The sequence below is a fragment of the Mercenaria mercenaria genome, chromosome 18 (assembly GCF_021730395.1).
Source record: "Mercenaria mercenaria strain notata chromosome 18, MADL_Memer_1, whole genome shotgun sequence".
Taxonomy (NCBI): domain Eukaryota; kingdom Metazoa; phylum Mollusca; class Bivalvia; order Venerida; family Veneridae; genus Mercenaria; species Mercenaria mercenaria.
In genome coordinates, this window is record NC_069378.1 from 30,075,918 (window position 1) to 30,101,494 (window position 25,577).

At 36.7% G+C, this 25,577-nt stretch overlaps 2 protein-coding genes across 2 annotated transcripts in view; one reads left to right on the forward strand and one right to left on the reverse strand.

Annotated features, from left to right (window-relative positions):
• LOC123539176 (dual specificity calcium/calmodulin-dependent 3',5'-cyclic nucleotide phosphodiesterase 1C-like) overlaps positions 1-25,577 on the reverse strand; it is a 423,427-nt gene that overhangs the window by 37,035 nt on the left and 360,815 nt on the right. The window contains exons 2-3 of the mRNA XM_053529762.1: positions 24,149-24,214; positions 16,497-16,514 (exon numbers count right to left, since the gene is read on the reverse strand). Coding sequence (XP_053385737.1) covers positions 16,497-16,514; positions 24,149-24,214 — 84 coding nt within the window. The remainder of the gene's footprint in view (positions 1-16,496; positions 16,515-24,148; positions 24,215-25,577) is intronic.
• Positions 3-4,999, forward strand: LOC123564961 (uncharacterized). Its single transcript, XM_053530435.1, has 6 exons — positions 3-585; positions 1,524-1,704; positions 2,041-2,142; positions 2,378-2,500; positions 3,360-3,488; positions 3,895-4,999. The coding sequence occupies exons 1-5, from the start codon at positions 549-551 to the stop codon at positions 3,418-3,420; spliced, it is 504 nt and encodes a 167-aa protein (XP_053386410.1). The 5' UTR covers positions 3-548; the 3' UTR covers positions 3,421-3,488; positions 3,895-4,999.

Sequence of the window (25,577 nt, forward strand, 5' to 3'; positions counted from 1 at the left end):
CCAAAATATGTATTTACGCAATATTTTTTATTTTGATTGGTCATAACTATTATAAAGTGGTGTTTGATTAATATTTCAGTTAGTTTTGTTTAATAATATTCGAAAATATAAATATTTTTAAACCGAAAGTAATTGGATTTCGCGACGAGCGTTTTCTGAAAACGGAATGGCACGAAACAAGAAAGGTCAATTTTCGAAGAGAAAACCAATAAGTCGACACAAGAAATTGTTGAATAATGATCACTATTAATGTGGAAACGATGTAACAACCACTCGCGTTGAAAATAATGGATTAGATCTAGATGAATCGTGGAAAGTGGGAAGAAGACTGGTTGAGTGGGAAGTGCTTCTTGATAATCTTAAATATTGTAAAAAGTGTAAACTTGGGCCTGTGCCACTGACAATAAACACAATTCAAGGGGAACTTCAGAAAGGACTTGGAGGGTATTTATATGTGAAATGTGAAAATCCTGATTGTGAATACATTAACCGTGCTGCCTACGGAAAGACATACCACCAGACAGCTGAACGTCCAGGCAGGTCCAGGCATGCCTTGCTTTGCAGTAAACACCAAACTTGGAACTGGTATGTCACATTTTAAAGTTTTATGCTTGCATTAGATGTGAAACTGTAAATATATAAATCAACATCAGCATATAGACAAGCTTACTCAGTAGTTACTGTCTCTGAGCGGCTGCTTTTTAATTTCTGACTTTTGCAGCTGTTACAGTTTGACCATCACAATATAAAACAAACTGTATACGTCGGATTAGTTCGGCTACATCAGCATAGTACCAGTGTGGACTATTTAGAAAATATTAATCAATGTAAATGTGCAGTCCTCTAAGTAAGCAGAGATCCAATGGTCTATGAGTGTGACCAGTGAAATTTCTGTCGGACCAGTGAAAATTTCCAAACGACTGGCTTGTTTGACCAGTGAAAATTTTGGTTGGATCTTGTCTGTACATTTATCGCTTATACCTCGGTAAAATGCATCAAGCATGTCAAGGGAATTCCATTCATCTGACCGTTAACGTTTGCTGTTTAGAATTGCCTGCTCTTACATGGCTGTGTATGCAAGGAGTGACAAAAAAAATGGGTAAATGTCATAATATATGAAATCAGCTGCGGATTGTCATTTTCTTTGCTTTTATTTTGAAAAGAAAAAATGAGAAAAAAATGTTGAATGCAATGAAGATGTAAGTAAATGTGTACAGTACCACCACATGTATAACCAAAGATTTTGGTTAGTAGAAAGTCATCCGGGCCAGTAAATTCTGCAAGCTTAGTGGCCCGAATGGCCTGTGGGTTTCAGATGACTGAATGTTGTAACAAGATCCGGTTTCTGGTTTGTGCACCAGTTGGTACAATGTATTGTTCGATAAGTCAGGGGCGGCGACTGCCTCATTATGTATTATAATACAAAGGTCAGCTGTCGGGGTCAAGTTGTGTCCACTATACTGTATATATGATTTTATAATGGTTTGATTTCTTTCCTTGAAAAACTGTCAATATCTTTTCAGCAATGATCGATAGACTGGGTGGGCCAAGACGTGTAAATAACATATTAGCTACACTAAATCTAAAGACGGTGTCAGATGCAAACTTGAAAAAGATGGAGATTCGGGCAGGAAGTGTTGTGGAAAAAGTTTCCGCTGAGTCATCACAAGCCATAGCTGAGGAGGCATTTAAGAATGAAATGGAGTATGTTTATTTATTGTTAGATACATAGCCTTAGGTTGTATACTTGATATTTGAAAGATTTCTATATCAAATGCACTTAATTCTATCAGTAAATCAATCAGTTAATCTCTGATAACCAAGTTTTTTTCTACATTTTTAGAACCAGGAGTCCAAAGCTGTGATTTTGATAAAATACAAAATAGATTCCACCTAATTGAACGTAATTTTTCAAAAATGTGTGGAAAGTGCCAGTCCATTAAATTTTGCAATAGTTTGAGTCTATGGACTACAAAATAGAAGTCAGTAACAATATTTGATATTTCTCAGTTGTTTTTATAATTCAAATTAATTCTACAGGACCATTGCACATGCAGAGTCTCAAGATGCACAAGTTGGTATGAGTGGTTTGATAGAAGACTTGGGCATTTGTCCACTACCAGATTCATCTCCTGTATCACAGTAAGAATATCATTTTTTAGATCACTCAAGCCAAAGACTGTGACTTATGGCTACCTGAATGTTCAAACCAAAACCTTAGATGGTGACTTACGACTAACTGTATCTTCAAATTAACAACAGAGCTAGTGTTTCCGGTGTGTTTCTTATTGCAAGGATACATTATATTTTACATTGCACAGTATGCCATGAATTTGTACTAAATACAATTTTAAATGCTAGCATTCTTTAAAAATAGGTTGAGGCTTCATGATGATGAACTAGATTGGACTGATACTGAGAGTGATGATGAGAATAGCTATATTGAACATGTTGAACAGAATGTCCCAGAGACTGCCTCTTTACCAGATAACAGTTGCAGGTACTTACATGTTTCAATCATTTTCTAAAACCTTGAAATACAATGCCTCAAAGTTAAGATTTCAGTCTCAGATTTTTGGAGACTCTTTATTTACAGTACAGATATTAACCCTTATCATGCTGGACACGATTTATTCTGCCTTTGTGCCCAGTGCAGATCATGATCAGACTGTACATCCATGCGTCTGATCAAGATCTGCACTGTTCGCTATTCAGTCAGTATTTTTTGGTAATCCTCCCATCTAACAGTTAATGATACTGTCCAAATTTAAAGATGGACAAGTTCATTATAGAGATCTAGCAGGGTAAGGGTTAATTTGTCAACATGTAGACCAGCATACACGGACCAATAATCAAAACTCTTTGCCATTTTATTCATATGTGGAGGCTCTACTTTTACAGTTACTGTCTCCACCAAGGGGATTTTCATGTTCTGAGCTCTTGTAATATTGAACTTGTATGTTATGATATGGTCCCCTTTACAAATACATATGAGCCACACCATGAGAAAACCAACATAGTGACTTTTGCGACCAGCATAGATTCAGACCAGCCTGCGCATCCGCAGTCTAGTCAGAATACATGCTGTTCGCTAACGTTTCCCCATATTACAATAGACTTCAAAAATGAACAGCATGGAACCTGATCGGCGCTGGTCTGTTTTCATGCTGGTCGCAAAGCCACTATGTTGGTTTTCTCATGGTGCGGCTCATATATGTTGTTTAACACTTGGATATTTTAAAACATAACTGCCATATTCATTATAATTTTACAGCTACTTTTGTTACTAGGACAGCTGTCAGGGAAACCAAAACCAAAAGATGAATACATTTGTTTGCATTTATACTTTTATATAACAGGAATTGGTCACAGCGACAATGTAGATGTGGAACAGATTCCAGATTCCATTCCAAGGGGTAATTTTAAACCTGTCCAGTTACCAGGACCCCCAACTGTTATATCTTTGGACTTGGAAACAACAGGCCTGAGTGAGTAATTGTTTAGTTTGTTACAACTTCAGAAATCATGTCCATTAACTTCTGTATTTTGGTGTCAGACACATGGTTGCTAGTGTCTGCTGTATGTACAACATAGTCTACCAGACAGCTTGAATTTGGTATAACATTGTTATCATTGAAGAACTATTTTCTTATGCTAGGATCAACAAAATTATTATATATACAATCAACATGGGAATGCATATCAGAATTTTTCTTATGGAGGGTCACCGATAGCTCTTCCGACCAAAGTGTCAGTCTGAGAAGCTGGGGACAAGAGTACAATCCCCACTAGCAGTTCCAAAATTTTGACAATCTGTGCAAGTGAAGTAGGGGAATGGACATTTACTTCTGAAAAAAGTGAATATGTATACATTTTTTTTCAATTGTTTTGCAGTTAAAGACGGAGTGCTTCCGCATATTACACAGATTGCTGCAGTGGAGTAACAGTCAGGAGAGCAGTTCAGTACATATGTTAAACCAACAGTTCCCATTTCTACGGCTGCAACAACTGTTACTGGCATATCATTTAATATAATGAGGAAGTGACAGTAAATGGAACAAAAGTGCAATCAGTGTCTATAAAAACTGCTATGGATGAATTTGTTAATTGGATATATCCAAATTCAAAGGTGTATGTTTAGTAGCTCACAATAGTCGCAGATTTGACTTTCCCATTCTTGTGCCTACATTAAAGAACATTGGAGCTCAGGATAAGTTATCAGAATGTGCATTCATTGACTCCATGTCAGTGTTTCGAAAGCTTTATCTGAACACATCAACTGAAACAAGTAGACCTTGTGTCATCCTTACTTGGTGAAACATACGATGCACACAATGCCATGGATGATGTGGTAGCCCTTGGGAAATTAATCAAGTTTGTGAACCTACCAAGTAGTGATTTAATGGCTCATAGTTTTACTCAGTCAGCAGTTGCTATTAACATGCCTTTTAACAAATCTAAAACACTCTATTTGCCATCATTGAATCCGTTGATTTATTCAGGTGTGATAAAGAAAAACTACCGCTGAAAACATTGCTGGGTCTGGTCTGAATATAAATCACTTAAAACTGTTGCATACCAGAGGTGGGGAAGATGCTTTAAAAGATGTGTTTATTTCAAAGAACTCAGAAGGCTTACCAAGAGTCTCTAACAATAAGAAAGTGTTGGAAGAGATTGTACCACAAATTGCTAAATATTTTGAAAATCACTAGATTTTTATACACTGGTATAATGACTGTTCAGGGACAAAAATGTTTTATGTACATTATATTTGTCACAGTGATAATTAAGGAAATAACAATATAGGTATTCTATATTTATTGCAATGTTCTTATCTATAAAACATCATACAATGTATTTACCAGAAAATATTTATGCAATGCGTAAGATATATTATTACTCAAATTTTGTCTTGGCAAATTTACTTTTTGGTGGTATCAAATACCTAATGATACCTTATTATTTTACATTAAAATGGTTAAACCAACTAGTAAATGTATTCACATGTGTTTGTATTGTTATAGACTCCAAACAAGTTGTAAAAATGTCAATAATACATAGATTCTGATCGTTATAGGCAGCTGTCGATATGTATGTAGTGGAAATAAAGTGATGAAAATATTTCCATCTGTCCAACTTCCCATTGGTATTTTTTCAATAATAGACGGGCAAAGTTTTCAAATATGGTTTATTTACCTAAGGAATAGGTCAATTATAAAAAATAAGCATTAATTTGTTTTGGAATAATCATATTATTGCCGAAAAAATCATACTTTTAGTGTCGTCACGACATTTTGCCGCGGAATAAAGTGCTTTTGAGTTTGCACATATTGTCATGGGTAAATGCAAATTTAGAAGAAATGTCTTGCAAATAAACATTTAAATCATCTTATTTGCAAACATACAACACTTCTTGGTCGATAAACTCCAGATTTAGTATTATATTGCTTAATATAAGTAATTTATGGCCATTTTATTTACCCTAGGGGTCAGATGATTTTGAGTAAAAGTGAAAACATGGGGTGGGATGGAATTTTTAAGAAAATTTTTTTTATTCACCTGGAAAGGTGTCCTAATATTTTAAAAACAATTCAGTGGTATGATATAGATAATAAAAAACACATTTTGAATTAAGTTTGGAATATTGTCCATTAGAGTTGTCCTACCTTAAAGGACAGAAATCTAGGTTGTTTGATACCAGTAAGTGAACAAGAAGGATCATAAATTGAATTGATTATCTGCTTGATTTTTAGTTAATTATGTTTCAAACAATCATTTACAAATCATTGGTTTAACCAATTAGAAGCAAGGCAGCTTAAGGAAAATTATTTATACAACTTTTATACTAATCAAAAGCAGATAGCTTAAGGAAAATTATATATAAATACAGTTTAATAATTAGTTACGCTCGGTACACGTGACAGAAGTTTTTGGTGGCAGCGGTGGGATGAAGTCAACTGCCGGACTGGAGTTGCCTTACCCATGTATTTCCTAGGCCAAATCTCGGGACGAGATTTCTCGGAGGGGAAAGTAATGTAACGATTACTGAATGCATAAAGGGAAGTAATTCCATTAATATGCAAATTTGTAAACCTGTCAATTGTCATTGGAGTAAGATGACAGTATATATGCACATTAAATCACCTTTGGTGATGAGCTAGCTTTTCACTGACGGGATTTGTGTGGCACTGAAACGTTACACAAATAGTAAGCTATACATGCGATGACCATCTGAATGGACTTGTGAGAGTTTAGCATCTTTTCAGCTATGTAAGTGACGGTGTCTACTTGAAGCGCGGAACAGGATGTCCAGTTTTATAGTGCTGCCTCACTGGAATATCACCCTTCAGACACACAACATGATACGTGTAACCAGTAACATTATACTGACACCGTGCTAACAAGTACTATCCTTGTATGAGGGAGAAAGCTACCACTACCATTTTTCACGTCTTAAGTATGACACGGCCAGGGAGAGAACCCACAACCTCCTGCACTTGACCACTAACTACTGAGGTCGTTCACAAGGAAGTAAGGTTAACTGTCATTCAACAGGACCATCATTTGGAAGTACATTAAATTTTGTTCCTTTTTTATAGACCAGAAATGTGTCTATAGGACACATTTCAGGACACAGAAGTGTGGGTCCTTTTGGCAACAGCACCTTGAGCTAGGACCTAAGTGTAGAGAAGAGTAAGAGACATGTCGGGGGCCTCCGTGGCCGAGTGGTTAAGGTCGCTGACTTCAAATCACTTGCCCCTCATTGATGTTGGTTCGAGCCTCACTTGGGGCGTTGAATTCTTCATGTGAGGAAGCCATCCAGCTGGCTTACGGAAGGTCGGTGGTTCTACCCAGGTGCCCGCTCGTGATGAAATAATGCACGGAGGGGCACCTGGGGTCTTTCTCCACCATGGAAGCTGGAAAGTTGCCATATGACCTATCATGTGTCGGTGCGACATAATTTCCAACCAAAAAAAAAAGAGATGTCAACTTATAGTGAAAGAATTGCACAAGAATAATCACCTGAAATACCATAAATCCCTGCATGTAATGCACAGTTTTTTGGCTCCCTTGACCACTCCAGAACCATGAGAATGCAAGTTATTTGAAAATCCCCACATGTTTACAAATGTCACAGACGAGTAAAGTCTTTGACCTCTAGTGTGACCTTGATCTTAGAAATAGACCTCTTGGTCTTGCAGATGACACTCAGTCTCGCTATGCTGAAGGTCCATGCCAACTTAGTTGAACATCTGTGCATACATAAAAAGGTTCGCCTCTTATAATTTTTGTTATGTTGTAGATCTATTCAATAATTTTGTGCATGAAAAGGACATAAATTTTTGAAAAGCCAGAAAACATTATGCTTTTATTTACAACTGAAATTTGGGGGAAGGGAAAGAGACAGGCAGAGACAATTAAGAATCTGAGAATGTGAACTTTCAAATGTCTCTCTTCTTATTACATATAATTAAGATAACATTTTTTTTTTTAAATTTGACAAGAACCAGTTTGAGCCCATATTAACACATTTTCATATAATGCATTTCAATATCAGGAGTCCGCAAAACTGAAAACAGAAGCCTACTCTCTTTGAACAAGAGACAAAACTATTAAATCATGTCGTTTCTGCAGTTAATAATGCATCATTACACTCAGTTAGCTTCCTGGGATTTCCAGTCAAGTAAATTCATATCCCATCACGGAAATTTAGCACTGAGTCTTCAGACAAATAATTGCACAATTCACAAAGTGCAAGGTAGTCTAGTCCAAATTTCAATAAATGTGAGAGGTACAGGCATTTTGTTAGTATTTGGTCCCATATACATTTTTAGTATAATTTGGGTATGCTGAATTCAAAAATATATGTTGGCCATCTGACAAATGATTTTTTATAGGTCAAAATGGCGGAAAACAAAATGGCCGCCAAATTATGATATTTCTAATAGAAATGGGTAATATTATTACAATTATCCAGAAATATGTGGGTTTCTTTGTTAGTATTTGGTCCCATATACTTTTTTAGTATAATTTGGGTGTGCTGAATTCAAAAATTTATATTGGCTAGCTGACAAATGATTTTTTATAGGTTAAAATGGCGGAAAACAAAATGGCCGCCAAATTATGATATTTCTAATAGGAATGGGTAATATTATTACAATTATCCAGAAATATGTGGGTTTCTTTATCAAAGTGATGTGTAACATAGTAACAAATGAAAGAAACAACACTCTTGTTCAAAAATAAATACTTTTTAATCCAAATGTGTGCTCTGTTCAGAGAAAAAAAAAGCTTAAAAAAAACTTTTAACTTGATTATTTTTATATTATTCAACTCAAATTGGTTATATTTGCAAAGCTATTTTTGATACAGTACACTAATTTTTTTTATGTTTTGAATCAGTTTACAGTTTAACTGTTTATCATATAATTATTTCAAAATCATATAGATTGAAATATTTGAACCTTAAGGAATGCGTTCACAGTCCCATTTCATATGTTAATTTACTGCCTCGAGTTCATACAGCTGGTAAAGCTTTTATCACATTAACATATATCTGTGCATAAAAGCCCAGTCTTTTTACATCTACATCTGAGAGTCCTACATCCAGATGTACACTTGCAAGCAATGAACTCCATACAAGCTTGAGGAATCGGATCACAGGTAAGAAGAACTGGCTTAAGTGTGTCATCTGCCACCTACCATCCCATGTCAGTAGGTGCAGGCAGATCTGGATTAGGAACAGTTGCTTGGTTCCATACCAGAGCTTGATAATGAGCTCTTTTAATGTGAAATGAGCAAGCATCACTGGTTGGGGGCATGTGTTCAGGACTTGTAGACCTGCCAAACATAACATTTCGAGCACTGTCAGTACTAACAGTATCTTGGCCATACATCTTGCAAATAAAGTATTCACAGTTTTTCATTACTTCATCAGACAGTTGTCCATATCCGAGACCTTCTATCAGTTTTGCATTGCCTATAATGACCTTAAATGCAGATCTTTTAGTGATTCCACAGAAATACGATGTTGTGTCACAGCCAGTGAGTGCATGGAAGGAAAGTAAATTTCTACGTAACTCTTCAGTTATTGATAATTTATCTAACACTGTGTTGACTTGAATGTATTTTCGTTTTTTTTGCTGTTCCATCCATCATCCATACTGTTGTATTTATTTCCTGCAGATGGCACAGTAAGAGCAACAAGAGCTGTCCGTAAGACAGCCAAGCTCGATTATTCGAAATATTGTCCCAGAAGCAGGAAAATATTACCCAAAAAGGTTAAATATCAAAAGAGTTTTAAGTTCAAAAGGGGACAAAATTTGACCAAAATGTCAGTTATGGGACTTGCTGCTATCAACTAGTTTTATAACCCCGAAGGCACATGTGAAGCTTCAGTTCAATATCTGCATTAGTTTTGGAGATAGAAACTCGCATGTAAAACTTTAACCAGAATTTTCAAAGTCCAAAAGGGGGCATAATTTGCCCAAAATACATGCCAGAGTTATGGGACTTGACCCAGTGAGGTTGGTAATTGATCTAGAAAAAGAAAAAATAAGTTTCAAATCCATATGCCTTTTAGTAATTGCTGTATGTACTTGCACGCAAAACTTTAACCAGGATTTTCTAAGTCCAAAAAGGGGAATAATTTGCTCAAAATACATGTAAGAGTTATGGGACTTGATCCAGTGAGGTTAGTAATTGATCTAGAAAAAGAAAAAATAAGTTTCATATCTATATGCCTTTTAGTAATAGCTATATGTACTTGCACGCAAAACTTTAACCAGAATTTGCTAAGTCCAAAAGGGGGCATAATTTGGCAAAAATGAAAGTCAGAGTTATGGGACTTGATGCTATCAACTAGTTTTATAACCCCGAAGACATATGTGAAGTTTCAAATCAATATCTGCATTAGTTTTGGAGATAATGACTTGCATGTAAAACTTTAACCAAAATTTTCTAAGTCTAAAAGGGGGCATAATTTGCTCAAAATACATGTCAGAGTTATGGGACTTGACCCAGTGAGGTTAGTAATTGATCTAGAAAAAGAAAAAATAAGTTTCAAATCTATATGCCTTTTAGAAATAGCTGTATGTACTTGCACGCAAAACTTTAACCAGAATTTTCTAAGTCCAAAAGGGGGCATAATTTGGCCAAAATGAAGGTCAGAGTTATGGGACTTGCTGCTATCAACTAGTTTTATAACCCAGAAGAAAAAAATGTGAAGTTTCAAATCAATATCTGCATTAGTTTTGGAGATAGTAACTTGCATGTAAAACTTTAACCAAAATTTTCTAAGTACAAAAGGGGGCATAATTTGCCCAAAATACATGTCAGAGTTATGGGACTTGACCCAGAGAGGTTGGTAATTGACCTAGAAAAAGAAAAAATAAGTTTCAAAGCTATATGCCTTTAATTGATGGCTGTATGTACTTGCATGCAAAAACTTAACCAAGGTGTGACGCCGACGCCGACGCCAGGGTGAGTAGAATAGCTAGACTATTCTTCGAATAGTCGAGCTAAAAATACATCAGTGTCTCTGGCAGAAACAACAACAGTGTTGAAACTTGATCGTTTACTGCAGTGAACAGCATGAAGAATAATTCTTGTGTCAGCTTCCTCATGTTTAGCCTTTAATTCATCCAAATTTAGGTCACTGACATTGCTTTCAACAATGTCTTCTTCCTGAAAGCCACCACCAACAACCAATGTCTTTTCAGTAGGGGCTTGCATGATCAGCTCCTCTGATAAAAATCTAGCCAGGTCAACTTTATTTGCAGGAAGTGCTAAAAAGTTACTCCAGACTTTTGGTAACGGTACATCCCTACTTTCAATTACTCTCCTCACTGGTTGATATGTCCTTGTGCGTTGTTTCCTGGTGTTTGATTTTATTGAGTGATGCCTATATCGGTCAAACACTACATCTATTCTTTCATACTTTTTTCCTTTGTTTAAAACTGCAGCAACAAATAAATCAGCATACTGACCAAATGTTGTTTCTCCTATTTTCAGACTTTGTACTAAAGCTTGGCCATCGACAATATATGCAGACTTTCCTTGTATGTTTATTCGGTCACTCAACTCAATATCCTTGACAAGCTCATCCAGCAATACGGATTGTTTGCCCGTTTTGAGAGTTCCATTGGTTTCGGAAATGGAAACTGGAACTGGCAACAGTTCATGTTTTAGTATTTCCTCCATATTAACATCTTTGCCTGCCTTATATGCTGTCACTAAACGATGTAGTGTATTTCGATCTGCTCTTAATATTTTGCCCTTTTCAACTGTTGACTTCGATGCTTTATCACTGATGTACAAAGAAGCAAATGTAGATGGATTATTCTTTTTGATTGTATCACGTAGCTGAACTTTTGATACATTATCACTGTTTTCAAACTGTAGTCTCTCTCTTACAAAACAATCAAGTTTTTCCTGGCCAAATTGCAGGGCAGACAGTAGAGACTTTTCTATGGTATCAGTTACTATGTCTTTAGTTGCTACATTCAGCAAACTTTCACCTTGCAGATGTGGATCAGCCACATTATATCTTTGTAATACATTTAGAACTGCTTCTTCAGCTTGCTGGTCCACAGCTTGCCTGCTCTTTGATTTTTCCTTATGCACAAGTATGTCTTCGTCATTGACTTTTTACATACACTTGGAAAGAAGGCTTATATGAGACCTCAGGTTGTACGATAAAGACCATCTAGTCAAGCTGTAGGGGTTCTTGATATACCAATTATTCCTCCACCTTTCTTCCCAGTTGAATTCAGCCATTCTTGACTTTGATCAGGATCCACCTGATTGAATTTTGAGTTTGACCTCTTAACAACAAAGTTGCCATTTCTGAACTCTTGCAACACTTCTTGAGGAAGCTGATGTGCATCTGCCAGATAGACAGTTCCCCAACGTGCATAATTCATATGATCATACCTATGAAATAAAGGGAACATGCACTGAAACGCATATAGGTATAGATCCCAAAGACCATCCCTTACAGCTCGCGTGAACATCAGAAGCACTGAAACCATTTCCAGGTATGCCCACCAAAACTGGTAGTTAGGATTTTGATCATTCTTAACAAAATCGTCAAGGTGGCTTCTGAAGTTGTCATTTTGCAATTCAGCTACAAGATTTTCTACGCTCCCAGAATACTTCACTTCCATTAATTTCCCATGCAAGTTAATGTCTCTTTCTTCAATGTAAGTCAGTAATTGTGGAAGAAACAATGTCCAGAGAGCCTGTGTTGTTATCTTGTGAGCCCTCATTCCTCTGTTGTAGTGCTTTTCTGCCAAGACCTGATATGCGGCTATAGGACCCAGAATATTGGATTCAACCCATATTTCATGTAAACCTGACCCTTTCATATGCTCACCTATTACTTTCAGATAGTTCATTGATATATGCAAACCACCCATTCTAGGTATAAGCTTGTCCCTGTATGCAGGCACTGCCCATTTCAAATCCATAAGCTTAAAGTAAAGAGCCTGGCCTACAGTTATAACTGTATGTGACTGCCCCAGTCTTTCTGATATATGCATACACTTCTGAACAACAGTGTTTAATGTGTCGATATCATGGGCTGGTGCTTGTATAATCGGCATGTATCCAACTTTTGTCATATTTGAGTCAGTTCTACAGATAGACTGGTTGAAAGATGACCAGGTTGGACGAGTATCTGCATTATTCCGAAATAGATGGAATGCCATATCAAGGGCTCTTGCTTGTATATAAAGCTAGCTTTAACAGATACTTTTTACTAAACGTATCACAAATATTAAAAGTTAAAATAAATGCAATTTCACCAAATATCAAAATTTAACGATGCATATGAAACAAAGCATTTCTAAAATTTTATAGGAAAAATACGTATAAATTTTTCCTACCTGCAAAATATCCTGCAAAACGCAGTGATTCCATGAGGTATTCTTGACACCTCTAAAACCGTAATGACCACAAAAGAGTGTGTCCTTGTCAGAATTAATGTAGATTAATTAACAGGTAAAGCATTCCAGAGTGTTTAGATAAGGACTTTACAATAACATGATCAGACTCAGATTATTATTGTAACAGAGACCTGGATTGTTTATATTAATTAAGTTCACATTAGCCATAATCTTAATCCCTGTCACACTTAATTTTCACCAATTATTATGATGCTTAGGTATTAAAAAGTTTATTGTTCAATAAAATTTTACAAGGATTACATAATGTTATACATGTTATTCTTTTCTCTATTAAAGACAATGTTATGCTAATTTTTAAAAGTTTTAATTTCTCCATTATTTTTGTCTTAAATGATTTTTCTAAAAAATGCATTTCATCAAAAGTATTATTTTCTTTTTGACAAAATTCCAGCAGAAGCTTTTAATCTTTTAATCTTATACTTATTCTCATTTTTTTTTCTATTCTATGAATGACGTTGAATATTTCTAAAAAATTAAAATGTCTTCAAATTCCCCTTTTTGAGCCCCTGAAGTACAAATTTTTAACTTGTAAAATAGTTTACTGATAAATATTAACTCAATTATACTAAAATATGAAACAATATTTTCAAACATATCTAAAGATAAACATTTGTATCATAAAATAATATCAATGGAAATAAAAATTGTAAAAACAGTGGTCATTTTTGCCCCTATTTTAAACCCTTTCAGAGGCATTTGCCAGATGGCCAACATATATTTTTGGATTCAGCATACCCTAAATATGTTAAAAAAGTATGTTGGACCAAATACTAACAAAATGCTCGTAACTTCTTAAATAAGCATATATGAGCCGTGCCATGGGAAAACCAACATAGTGGGTATGCGACCAGCACGGATCCAGACCAGCCTGCGCATCCGCGCAGTCTGGTCAGGATCCATGCTGTTCGCTAATAGTTTCTCCAATTCCAATAGGCTTTAAAAGCGAACAGCATGGAGCCTGACCAGACTGCGCGGATGCGCAGGCTGGTCTGGATCCATGCTGGTCGCATACCCACTATGTTGGTTTTCTCATGGCACGGCTCATATCTGCAAAATCGGACTAGACTAAGGCATGATATTTAATGTTTCATCAGTTTTAAAGCAATGTGCCAACAACCACTGTTATTATACTGGTGACATTCCCCGTCTTTTAGGGGGAGTAGGAACCCTCCCAAGAATAGTTTCAGACACCAGCAAGCACCTATGTAGAATTATTGTCCTTCAACAAGTTTGGTGAACACCGGTTTATTCTAAGTTATTTTATGTTTTATTTTTTTCTGCGATGGCCTGAAAACACAGTCTTGGATAACCATTTGAGCAAACTTTAGAGGCTCATACAAGGGTGTTACCGACTACATTTGATGATGAGCCATCAAGCAGTTCATGAGAAGAAGTTGTTTAAAGGTTCTATTCTTATGTTTAGCTCTGGCAGCCAGTTGTACCAGTTGAACAGAAAGAGTTGTTTTTACATGAAAATTAAACAGCATATAAAACATATAATATAAGTCTACAAAAGCATCATCAATTTGCTCACATATGTATTGAATTCTGGAAAGGGACTGCATGTAGGGGGCTAGTCAGAATAATTTGACATTCAGATTGTTTTACATTTGTGACAGGGCAATCTAAATGTCAAAACTTGAAGGAGCAAAATCATGGAGGATAAATCACAGTATACAGTCATGTAAAGTTATTGGTTTTATCGCTTACGCATATTGCCGTGTAGACACGGTAGGACATTAATTGGGTACAGTACATACATAGGTTTAAGTCACCAGAAAATTTGTAATTTTCGGATATTATTTGATAATTTTTACATAAATCAATGAGGAATTGAATCCCCTTTTGATACATGTAAGTTTTATTTGTATTTATGGCCAATTCGTGACATAATCGGCATTTAAACCTATAGCATGCACAGCGTCGGCAGCAATAAAAATTTCATCGGAAATTGGTCTTTTGAGTGTTTGACGCCAGTGGGGATATTGCCCATATGAAAAAGTTATCTAAATATTTCCTAGGATTGCATCAAATTTGTTGGACTAGTAGAGGCCATACTTCTGGACAGTTCAACACCTTTAAACACTCACCATTTTTAAAGAACTTTTACATGTCTTTGTTTTGATGCAATTGCAATAATGTCCCAGTGCTTAAACTTCACATAACTAGGTTAAACATTATTTTGAATAATTTACTTTTATTTCTTTACAAATGGTATTCTTTTATAAAGGGGGACAACTTCTGAGAATATTTTAAGTATCCAATGCTACAGGACAGTAAGGTAAAATGGTAGATTCTTGGTAAAAATGTTGTTCCTTTACCAATAAAATCTGTGAAAAACATTTCTGTGATTAGGTGACATACTGCTTAACCTTACCATGTGTATTACAGACTGCAAACATTGCATAATCACATTTTCTTGAAATACTTTGTAAAATTGGGCAGAACTTACCAAACTTCAACTGGATGTGTGTCCATAGGACACTGGTACTCCACCTACCTGTCACTATAGTGTTATGGTTAGATATGCAATACTATATAAACTTTCATATAAGCTTGGGTGGGGTGCGAGTCATGTGGGTGGGGGGCGGTGTGGATACTACAAAACATCATCCAAGAAACAGAAGATAAAAGAAACTGAAAGAGTTAACAATTGATTTTTTTCTTTTTTGGTGGTTTGGAAAGGGGTAAATCCCAAATTAAAACTGTACCATGCAAAATTATATTTCTATATGGTCTCATAACTCTCGGTCAAGAACTTTTCGAGATATGTGCAACACAGTTTTTATACATATTAGGGTCATTACTCTAATGTTACTAATAAAATATATGAGCTGCGCCATGAGAAAACCAACACAGTGCATTTGACGCAGACCAGCCTGCGCAAAGTCTTGTCGGGATCCATGCTGTTTGCTAATGGTTTCTCTAATTGCAATAGGTTTTGAAAGCGAACAGCATGGATCCTGACCAGACTGCGCGGATGCGCAGTCTGGTCAGGATCCATGCTGGTCGCAAATGCACTATGTTGGTTTTCTCATTGCGTGGCTCATATATGGTGCACTCATTCACATGCTGACTAACAATCCTATGATATTTGATGACTATTTGAGACACATGCCAAACAAACATTTAGGCCCTTTATGCATTTTTGGAATGTGAAGGGACATAAACTCTGGTGTTACTGAGGAAAGTCCCAAACTGGATCCATGCTGGTCGCAAATGCACTATGTTGGTTTTCTCAGGGTGTGGCTCAAATTTGTGTGCTCCACAAATTCAGTCAAGATGCCAGACAGTTGCTAATTATTCCAAGTTTTGTGTGCTCTGCATAATTATGCAAAATCTATATAGAGTGTACATTATTAATCACAAACTGATCAAAAAGTCAACAAAAGTAATATCAATGCCATGTGGCCAAAATGCACCAATATGGGGTGAGGGATCTAGTTATAAAATACTAAAGGTGCTTCAATTATTATAACTGATGTACTATTGGAATAAATGGGTGTGCAAAGGGATAATTTCTGTTACCTTTTTCTAGGTTCTCATCTGAAATTAAATATAAAATTGTAATTAATTACTATCATTAATTCTTGTGACAAATTGTATTATTTAATAAATGTAACTGTCCAGCCTTTTCTAACTACAACTATCATTTAAGGTGATAAATGCCCCATACAGTGAAAGTAAAATGTTGTGATAATTACCTCTGACCTTTAAGTGTGACCTTGACCTTGAACCTAGTGGCCTCGGTCATGCTGATGAGGTTAATGGTGGTTAATCAGATTGGTGCTCATGTTTTTTTGATGATTCAGAATAATTTAAACACTCTTGCTATGAGGGCACCAATTAAACATCAGGTCTGCAGTTTCTGACCAGAAGATTTTTAAAAGTTCCAACTACATAACCTGTTGAGATGATGGTTATTTTTTGTTTGTTTGTTATTTGTTGGGTTTCACGTCGCACTGACATAATCATAGGCAACTTTCCAGCTTTGATGGTGGAGGAAGACCCCAGGTGCCCCTCCATGCATTATTTCATCATGAGCGGGCATCTGGGTAGAACCATCAACCTTCCATAAGCCAGATGGATGGCTTCTTCATATGAAGAACTCAACGCCCCAAGTGAGGCTCGAAACCCATATTGGTGAGGGGCAAGTGATTTGAAGTCAGCGACCTTAATCACTCGGCCACGGCCGGGAGGCCCCTGAGATGATGGTAATGAACTGTTCATGAAAAGTGCCACTTACATTTTATTATTTGGCCAGCAGTTTCTGACACCATGACCTCTAATGTTTCCACTATAAACATATAGGGAAAGGTAACCATGCCCTTGGTGGCCATGTTTTTTGACGAATCTGAATGACCGTGGTAGCAGAACACCCAAGTAAAAAGTGTGAAATTATTTCAAAATCAAACTAGCAGTTAAGGAGATGTATGAAGATTAAATTTTGTCAGCAGTCCCAGTGTGCAGCCAAGCAGAACTCTCTAAAAAACTTTTGAAAGTAGTCAAACGGCAGCATGTCAATACATGCGATCAGCTGTTTAGACGGCATAGAAGCTATGACTACAGCTCACTCAGAGCTCTCTTTGTGCTTCTGGTAAGGCTGAAAAAAGGCAATAAAGTCATGAAATGACAGATTTTTATACTGAAGAATATTTGCATAATTTTATTCAATAATAAAACATTTATTACACGCAATATGATACCAAATATTATTCTCAAGACTGGTATTCATGCTATATCAGTTATTTGAGTGGCACTACAGCAATAAATCTTCCACAAACTTCTGTCATACAACAAGAGATGAACAGTGAATTGAAGACAATAGTGAATCCCAATACTGAACTGGTGAAACAGGTTAAGTAAATGTCTGTCAAATATCTAACAAGTTATTGTTATCAGCAGTTAATGGCAACAATTCCCATCATCACTGTCATAGACTTAAGTTGATCAATAAGTAGGCAATGAAATTAAGCCAATTTTCCAGAATAAATTGGGAATCTATCAACGACTTTTTTCTGCTGTTAGATACAGTAAAAAGCACAAACTGAACTGCTTAAGTCAAGTTGAAATATGAACAAACGAGAGCTGTCTCCATAGGATGACACATGCCCCCGACGGCACTTTGAATGAATAGTTATGGCCGATGTTAGAGTTTAGGACCTTTGACCTACGGACCTGGGTCTTGCGTGATATGGACCGAACACGCCCATCAATGCACTATCATGAAATATGACCTTTAACGTCTAAGTGTGACCTTGACCTCTGAGCTACGGACCTGAGTCTTGCGCGCGACACGTTGTCTTACTGTGGTACACATTCATGCCAAGTAATTTGAAAATCCATCCATGGATGACAAAGATATGGACCGGACACGAATGCACTATCATGAAAAATTACCTTTAACGTCTAAGTGTGACCTTGACCTTTGGGCTACGGACCTGGGTCTTGCGCGCGACACGTCGTCTTACTGTGGTACACATTCATGCCAAGTTATTTGAAAATCCATCCATCGATGACAAAGATATGGACTGGACACGAAAATTGTGGACAGACCGACAGACGGTTCAAAAACTATATGCCTCCCTTCGGGGGCATAAAAAGTCAAGTTGGGATGTAAGTTGAGTCAAGTGGCAAATTAAGTTACATCTAATGTTATCACACCCATATCATGTGTCGACTGTAAATGGTTTAAGCAGTCCAAAAAGTTGACCTGCAGCTGCACCCAGTAAACAAGATTTCTGCTAGTAAAGAACATAAATGATTCATTTCAGTTGTACTGATATATAGATGGACAGATACAAGAAAGCAAAATCTACCAGTCCTCCAACTAAATCTGGAGACCAGTCTTAGAATGCAGCTCTACCATTGGTCAGTTTCAAATTTAAACTTGGAAACATCCAATCAGATGCTGGAGTTTTTAGACTGGTTCTAGAACTCAGCTTAAGTGTAACTTTGTACAATTATCAACACAAAAGCAAGAGTTCTGCAAGTTCTTCATTGATTGAAGCATGCACTGTTAACCTTTAGCCTGCTAGCGGCAAATGACTGCCTTTAAGACCAATGCAGACCAAGGTCTGTACTGTTGTACTGTTCGCTATTCTGTCAGTGAATTTTCAGTAAACACCCTTCGAATAATAAATGGAATTGCCCAAATTGAATGATGGACCAGCTCATTTTTAGAAATTTAGCAGGGTAAAGGTTAACTCAGTAAGGTAGAGCACAAGATTATGAATGTTTGATTCCCAAGTGAAGCAAATGTTCTAAGTGAAAACTTGACAGAAGACAATTATTCTCTATCTCTGATTCCATGCAGAATTTGTCAGTAACTGTAAGGGAACACCATGCAGAATTTGTCAGTAACTGTAAGGGAACACCATGCAGAATTTGTCAGTAACTGTAAGGGAACACCATGCAGAATTTGTCAGTAACTGTAAGGGAACAATCAGTCAGTACTAGTAGAGAATCCAGAAACACTAGTAACTGAAACTGGTTGTGGTTACAGAACTGAAATACAGGCAAAAAATGGGATGTAACCATGAATAAACAACAACAAAAAATCCCAAAAACTGTTTCATTTGTTTAGCTTTCTTGTCCAGAGGTACTAATGATAACCATTAACTGAATGTTAAAAAATATCTTCAACATCAAAAGGCCAGAGAACAAAAAACAGTAGAAGGGTAAACAAACAATTCTTACAGGGGACACAACTTTATCAAAACTGCTGAGCAAGGTGTTTCAAACCAGATAATAAACTGTTTATGGACATATCTGAGCAAAGGAATTAAAAAGAAAATGAGGAACTTATCAAATTTTAGTAATTATTTAATTTCTGTCAGATTAAAACTGTGAATTTTAACTGAGTACATTGTACAATATATTCCAATTAATCCACATATATCCCGGAGTCTTTGATTATTACATTGATAACTTTTTTTACAGTGCTCAATATAATAAGATGAACTAGGGTGATATAAAAATCCATTATGCAGCACCCTGAATAGCATACATCACAGATAAGGTCTGCTATCTGAAGAAAGAATATTCCTCATTGTGCAGAATATTTCTCATTGTGCAGTCAAACAAACAGTGCTTAGGCCTTGGAATCATGACAAATATCAGAAATTCAATCAATGTGCCATTTAGTACTAATTAGTGCCAATTAAGAGATGTGTTTAATGCAGTGTTTTAAGGGCAAAGCATACATCATCATGCAATGACTTCTGAAGCTGAATCAGCACTTTTACTGTACAACAGCAGACGTAAATGATAAGATTTTGCATTTATTTCCTTCTACATGTTCAAGCTGCTGCATTTACAATACAGGTGCGCTTTTAAGTTCTATGTTTTGACCATAAACCCTGCTCTTTTTTTGGCAATTTTAATCTGTTCAATACTGTAATTTGCTAACAAGTCTTCAACCCTTACCCTGCTAAATTTCTATAATGAACTTGTTCACTTTGAATGTGGACAGTACCATTAACTGTTAAAAGGGGTGCTTACCAAAAAGATACTGACTGAATAGCGAACAGTGTACGTCTTGATATTGCATGGATGTGCAGACACTGGGCGCAAAGGCAGAACCAATCGTGTCCAGCATGCTAAGGATAATGTTCTATGTTTTGACCATAAATGCTCTTTTTTGGCATTTCTGATCTGTAAAATATCATTCTTTATATAAGACTGTTCTACTGATGCTAGTTTTCATTATTTGCAGAATATTTTGTAATTCCGATGGCCCGTACTTTATATATTAGTTTTTTATTGGTACACTTTCTGAATGACCCTAGTCTTGGAAATGGTCAATTTAAAATAGTACGTCTGCATATTTCCTACGTTCATCCCAACGTGCATAATGTATAAGTTTATTGTTTCTTTTATTCATTCTGTTAGCAGGTGTATCATGGAATTTTATGCCTGCAAAGTGTTATTTTCTGTATGTTATCTTTTATTTCCTTTGAAGTTTACTGAAATGATGAGGGTAGAATTAAGCATACAATCATGCAAAACAGACAATGCTCCCTTGTCACCAGTTCCACTATCTGCAGTATGTTCTATTTATAGAATAAGAGAAAGAGCTACAGAAATGAGGCAACTGTAACGTAAGCCTTGAGCCTGCTGGTGGCAACTGATTCTACCTTTGCGACCAGTGCAGACCAAGATCAGCCTGTACATCCGTGCAGTCTGATCATGGTCTGCACTGTTCGCTATTCAATCAATAAATTTTCAGTGAACACCCCTTCAAAAAATAAATGGTACTGCCCAAATTGAATGATGGATCAGTCCATTTTAGAAATTTAGCAGGGTAAGGGTTAAAGAAACCCTTGCAATCATTGACTGAGGAAAATTGCACAGCTCAATTCATACCACTTGGCTGTACTTCAACATACACTTAACCCTTAATTAGCATGCTGGACACGCCAGAGTCTGCCTTTGTGACCAGTGTAGATCATGATAAGCCTGCACATCCGTTCACCATTCATTCAGTATCTCTTTGGTAAGCACCCCTTTTATAAGTTAATGGTACTGTCTAAATTGAAAGACGGACAAGTTCATTATAGAAATTTAGCAGGGTAAGGGCTATTCAGGGCTTGGCAAATTGTTTGAAAACAAGTCCTCGTATATGGCAAGCTGCTCTTAATTTTGACTTGTGTTGCTGCAATTTTGTAAATTTGTACTCTCCCTGCAATTCGTTAAAACCACAGTCACACATACGGCGCAAATAGCTACGTCTAGCTACGGATAGAAACGTAGTTACCCGTATCGATCCGTACCTGAGCCGTACGGATTGGTACGAATTGATAGGGATTACTACTTTAAGGTACGTCTCAGGTACGAACCAGTATGGATAGATACGGTTTACTACATTTTTATCCGTGGCTAGACGTAGCTTTCCACGCCGTATGTGTGACTGGGGTATAAGGAAAAACAACTTTCATCGGCAGCATCTACCTTAAAGTCCAGTGAAAATGGTACATACCCAAATCTTGATATGGACCTTCATTGCAATAGTAATATACCATAACATAATGGGATGGATTTTCGAGTTGCTAACCGTAAATCAACTTCCGTTTTTGATGGCTGAGATGCTCTTTGCTTTTCCGTGGCCATGTTTTCACAGAATTTATTATATTATTTTTGCCTAAAATCCAACTGCACTTGTCTGGCAAGATGTGTACAACAGCAAGTTCAACTCGCACAGATTTACGAGCAGACGGATGGGTTTGTTGAACCCTGCACTATGATAATAAAGCTCATCCCTGCTAACAAAAGCAACAGTTTTTGGAATAATGAATTTACATTATTTTGACACTACCATATTCCCGGCATGCTTAGATTTGGCTGCTGTTATTATGTATTATTTAGTATACCGTAGAGTATTTCTCAACCAGCTTTTGTAGCTGCCCCAATTCATGTTGTCAAAAGCTACTATAGTGACTGTAGAATGTGAGATATAATTTATGTATAATAATAACTAGAAAATGCTTTTGTAAAAAAGCGCATGTCTCCCCCAATGCAAAGTCCTATAGGCAAGAAGTCAATAGGGGTCAGGAGCGAAAGTCAAAGAGACACTGATGGTTGGCTGCAATAGGGATCATCTACTTGGCATGTCCAGTCATCCCGCTAAATTTCAACACTTGTGGCCTAGTGGTTCTCAAGTCACTGTTCAGGCTCCTGTGACCTTGACCTTTGATCAAGTGACCTCAAAAAAATAGGGGTCATCTACTCTGCATGTCCAATCATCCTATAAAGTTTCAACATTGTAGGTCAAGTGGTTCTCAAGTTATTTCCAAAAAATGATTTTACATGAACAGGCCACTGTGACCTTGACCTTTCATAGACTGACCCCAAAATCAATAGGGGTCATCTACTAAGCATGTTCAATCATCCTATGAAGTTTCAACATTCTGGGTCAAGTGGTTCTCAAGTTATTGATCAGAACTGGTTATCAATGTTCAGGCCCCTGAGACATTGACCTTTAACGGAGTGACCCCATAATCAATAAGGGTCATCTACTCTTTATGACCAATCATCCTATCAAGTTTCAACATTCTGGGTCAGGTGGTTCTCAAGTTATTGATCGGAAATGGTTTTCAATGTTCAGGCCCCTGTGACCTTGACCTTTGACAGAGTGACCCCAAAATCAATAGGGGTCATCTACTCTTCATGACCAATCATCCTATGAAGTTTCAACATTCTGGGTCAAGTGGTTCTCTAGTTATTGATCGGAAATAGTTTTCAATGTTCAGGCCCCTGTGACCTTGACCTTTGACGGAGTGATCCCAAAATCAATAGGGGTCATCTACTCTTCATGACCAATCATCCTATGAAGTTTCAACATTCTGGGTCAAGTGGTTCTCTAGTTATTGATCAGAAATGGTTTTCAATGATCAGGCCCCTGTGACCTTGACCTTTGACAGAGTAATCCCAAAATCAATAGGGGTCATCTACTCTTCATGACCAATCATCCTATGAAGTTTCAACATTCTGGGTCAAGTGGTTCTCTAGTTATTGATCGGAAATGGTTTTCAATGTTCTGGCCCCTGTGACCTTGACCTTTGACGGAGTGACCCCAAAATCAATAGGGGTCATCTACTCTTCATGACCAATCATCCTATGAAGTTTCAACATTCTGGGTCAAGTGGTTCTCTAGTTATTGATCGGAAATGGTTTTCAATGTTCAGGCCCCTGTGACCTTGACCTTTGACGGAGTGACCCCAAAATCAATAGGGGTCATCTACTCTTCATGACCAATCATCCTATGAAGTTTCAACATTCTGGGTCAAGTGGTTCTCTAGTTATTGATTGGAAATGGTTTTCAATGTTCAGGCCCCTGTGACCTTGACCTTTGACGGAGTGACCCCAAAAACAATAGGGGTTGTCTACTCCAGCAGCCCTACAACCCTATGAAGTTTGAAGGTTCTAGGTCAAATGGTTCTCCAGTTATTGCTCGGAAATGAAGTGTGACGTACGGACGGACGGACAGACGGACGGACGGACAGGGCAAAAACAATATGTCTCCTAGGGGAGACATAATAACTGACATTTATAGGACCTAATCCACTGTATAAAGTGGTTAATGTTGTACACTTCGAATCACTTGCCCTCTCAATTCTGTGGGTTCAAGCCCTGTTCTAGTCTTCACAATTACATTTTGATTACTGAAAAAAAATACTTACGAGCTAACTGTCCATTGCGAGAAGTGAGATTGCTGTCGTCTTTTGACTTTTCGGGTGGATTGGCCACTGAAAAGAGAAACAAATTTTCAATACTTTATACATGTTTCTAACTGTGGCATAAATATTTTTATTTTTTACTTTCAATTAGGTACTGCCTTTACTTTAATACTATTACTTGGAATAAGTAGTTTGGCATGTTTCAAAAGAGGGTATTTTATTCAAGCCCCGTATTGTTGGCTAAAACGTCTTTACTCCCGCTTTATTTAATTTGAGTTATTGACTAGTTTTTCATTCAACTCTTTCATTTTTGTCTATAACAACTGAGTTTGTATATTCATATCATGACCAGAATAGTCTTCGTAGTCACCATAAATTAATTTTAGAATAAATATGAAAAAAAGAAATTGTGTCAAAATACTGGGCCGTGGGTGGCATTTATTAAGGAGTGGATGTTTATTCGGGTGTTAATGGTACATCAAACATGAACCGCAGAAAACACAACAATGTCTTAAACACAACAATGTCTTTAATCTCTTCATATCAATTACGCGGAGGAATAAAAAAAACTATACAATCCTGACACACATGGAATGAGATAATCTCCCTTGGGACGGCACCGGACAAAAGAAGTAACTAGATTCACATTGATTTCTTTCTATATAGATTGATTAAATTCATTTTATATATGAAAAAGATACGATACAAAGAAAATTATCAAAGGAAAAATATAATGAGCACGTTCCGAGACATTTCCTTTGTTTTCAGGTTTTGCGATTGCTAAGTAGCTTTGGGGGGTTATGGGTACTTTCCGTCTTCATTAAATCTTCAGAAACAATCTTCTTATATTTTCTACAATATAAGATCATTCTAGAACAATTTAAGCCCCAGAAAATTATACGTTTCCGAGAAAATGTTTGTGATTTCTGTAATATAACAATTGCACTAAATTATAAACTAATATCGAGCAAAAACGGTTATTTTCTTGATATTTTGGTCTTTGTATAACAGAAGAAACTTAAAACGATAATTCCTAGGCTTTCCCATTAATAACGTTGAATACTGTTTACTCTTTTGAAGTAAAGGGAAGTTCTGAATGGAAATAATAACCAGACAATCCATAGCTTCTATTAGTGCCTTCCTTTAAACAGAAATTCAGCCTTTTTCATTGGAAGAAAATATAAAAACTCAACTTTTTTTTCCCATTAATTTTGAAATTTAGCAAAATTTCTGCCGTCTTTTCATATTACATATACCTGAGGGAGGTTGGGGGGGGGGGGGGGGGGGGGGGGGGTGCATTGGAGGTTCCCTAAAAATTGTAACAGAATAGTGTTCTTGTAGTTATCTTCTTAGGTGCAAGAAAATGGCAGGTGATAGTCTAGAGTCATGATGCTTTCAAAGAAATCCAAGATGGCTGACCAAGGTCACTGCC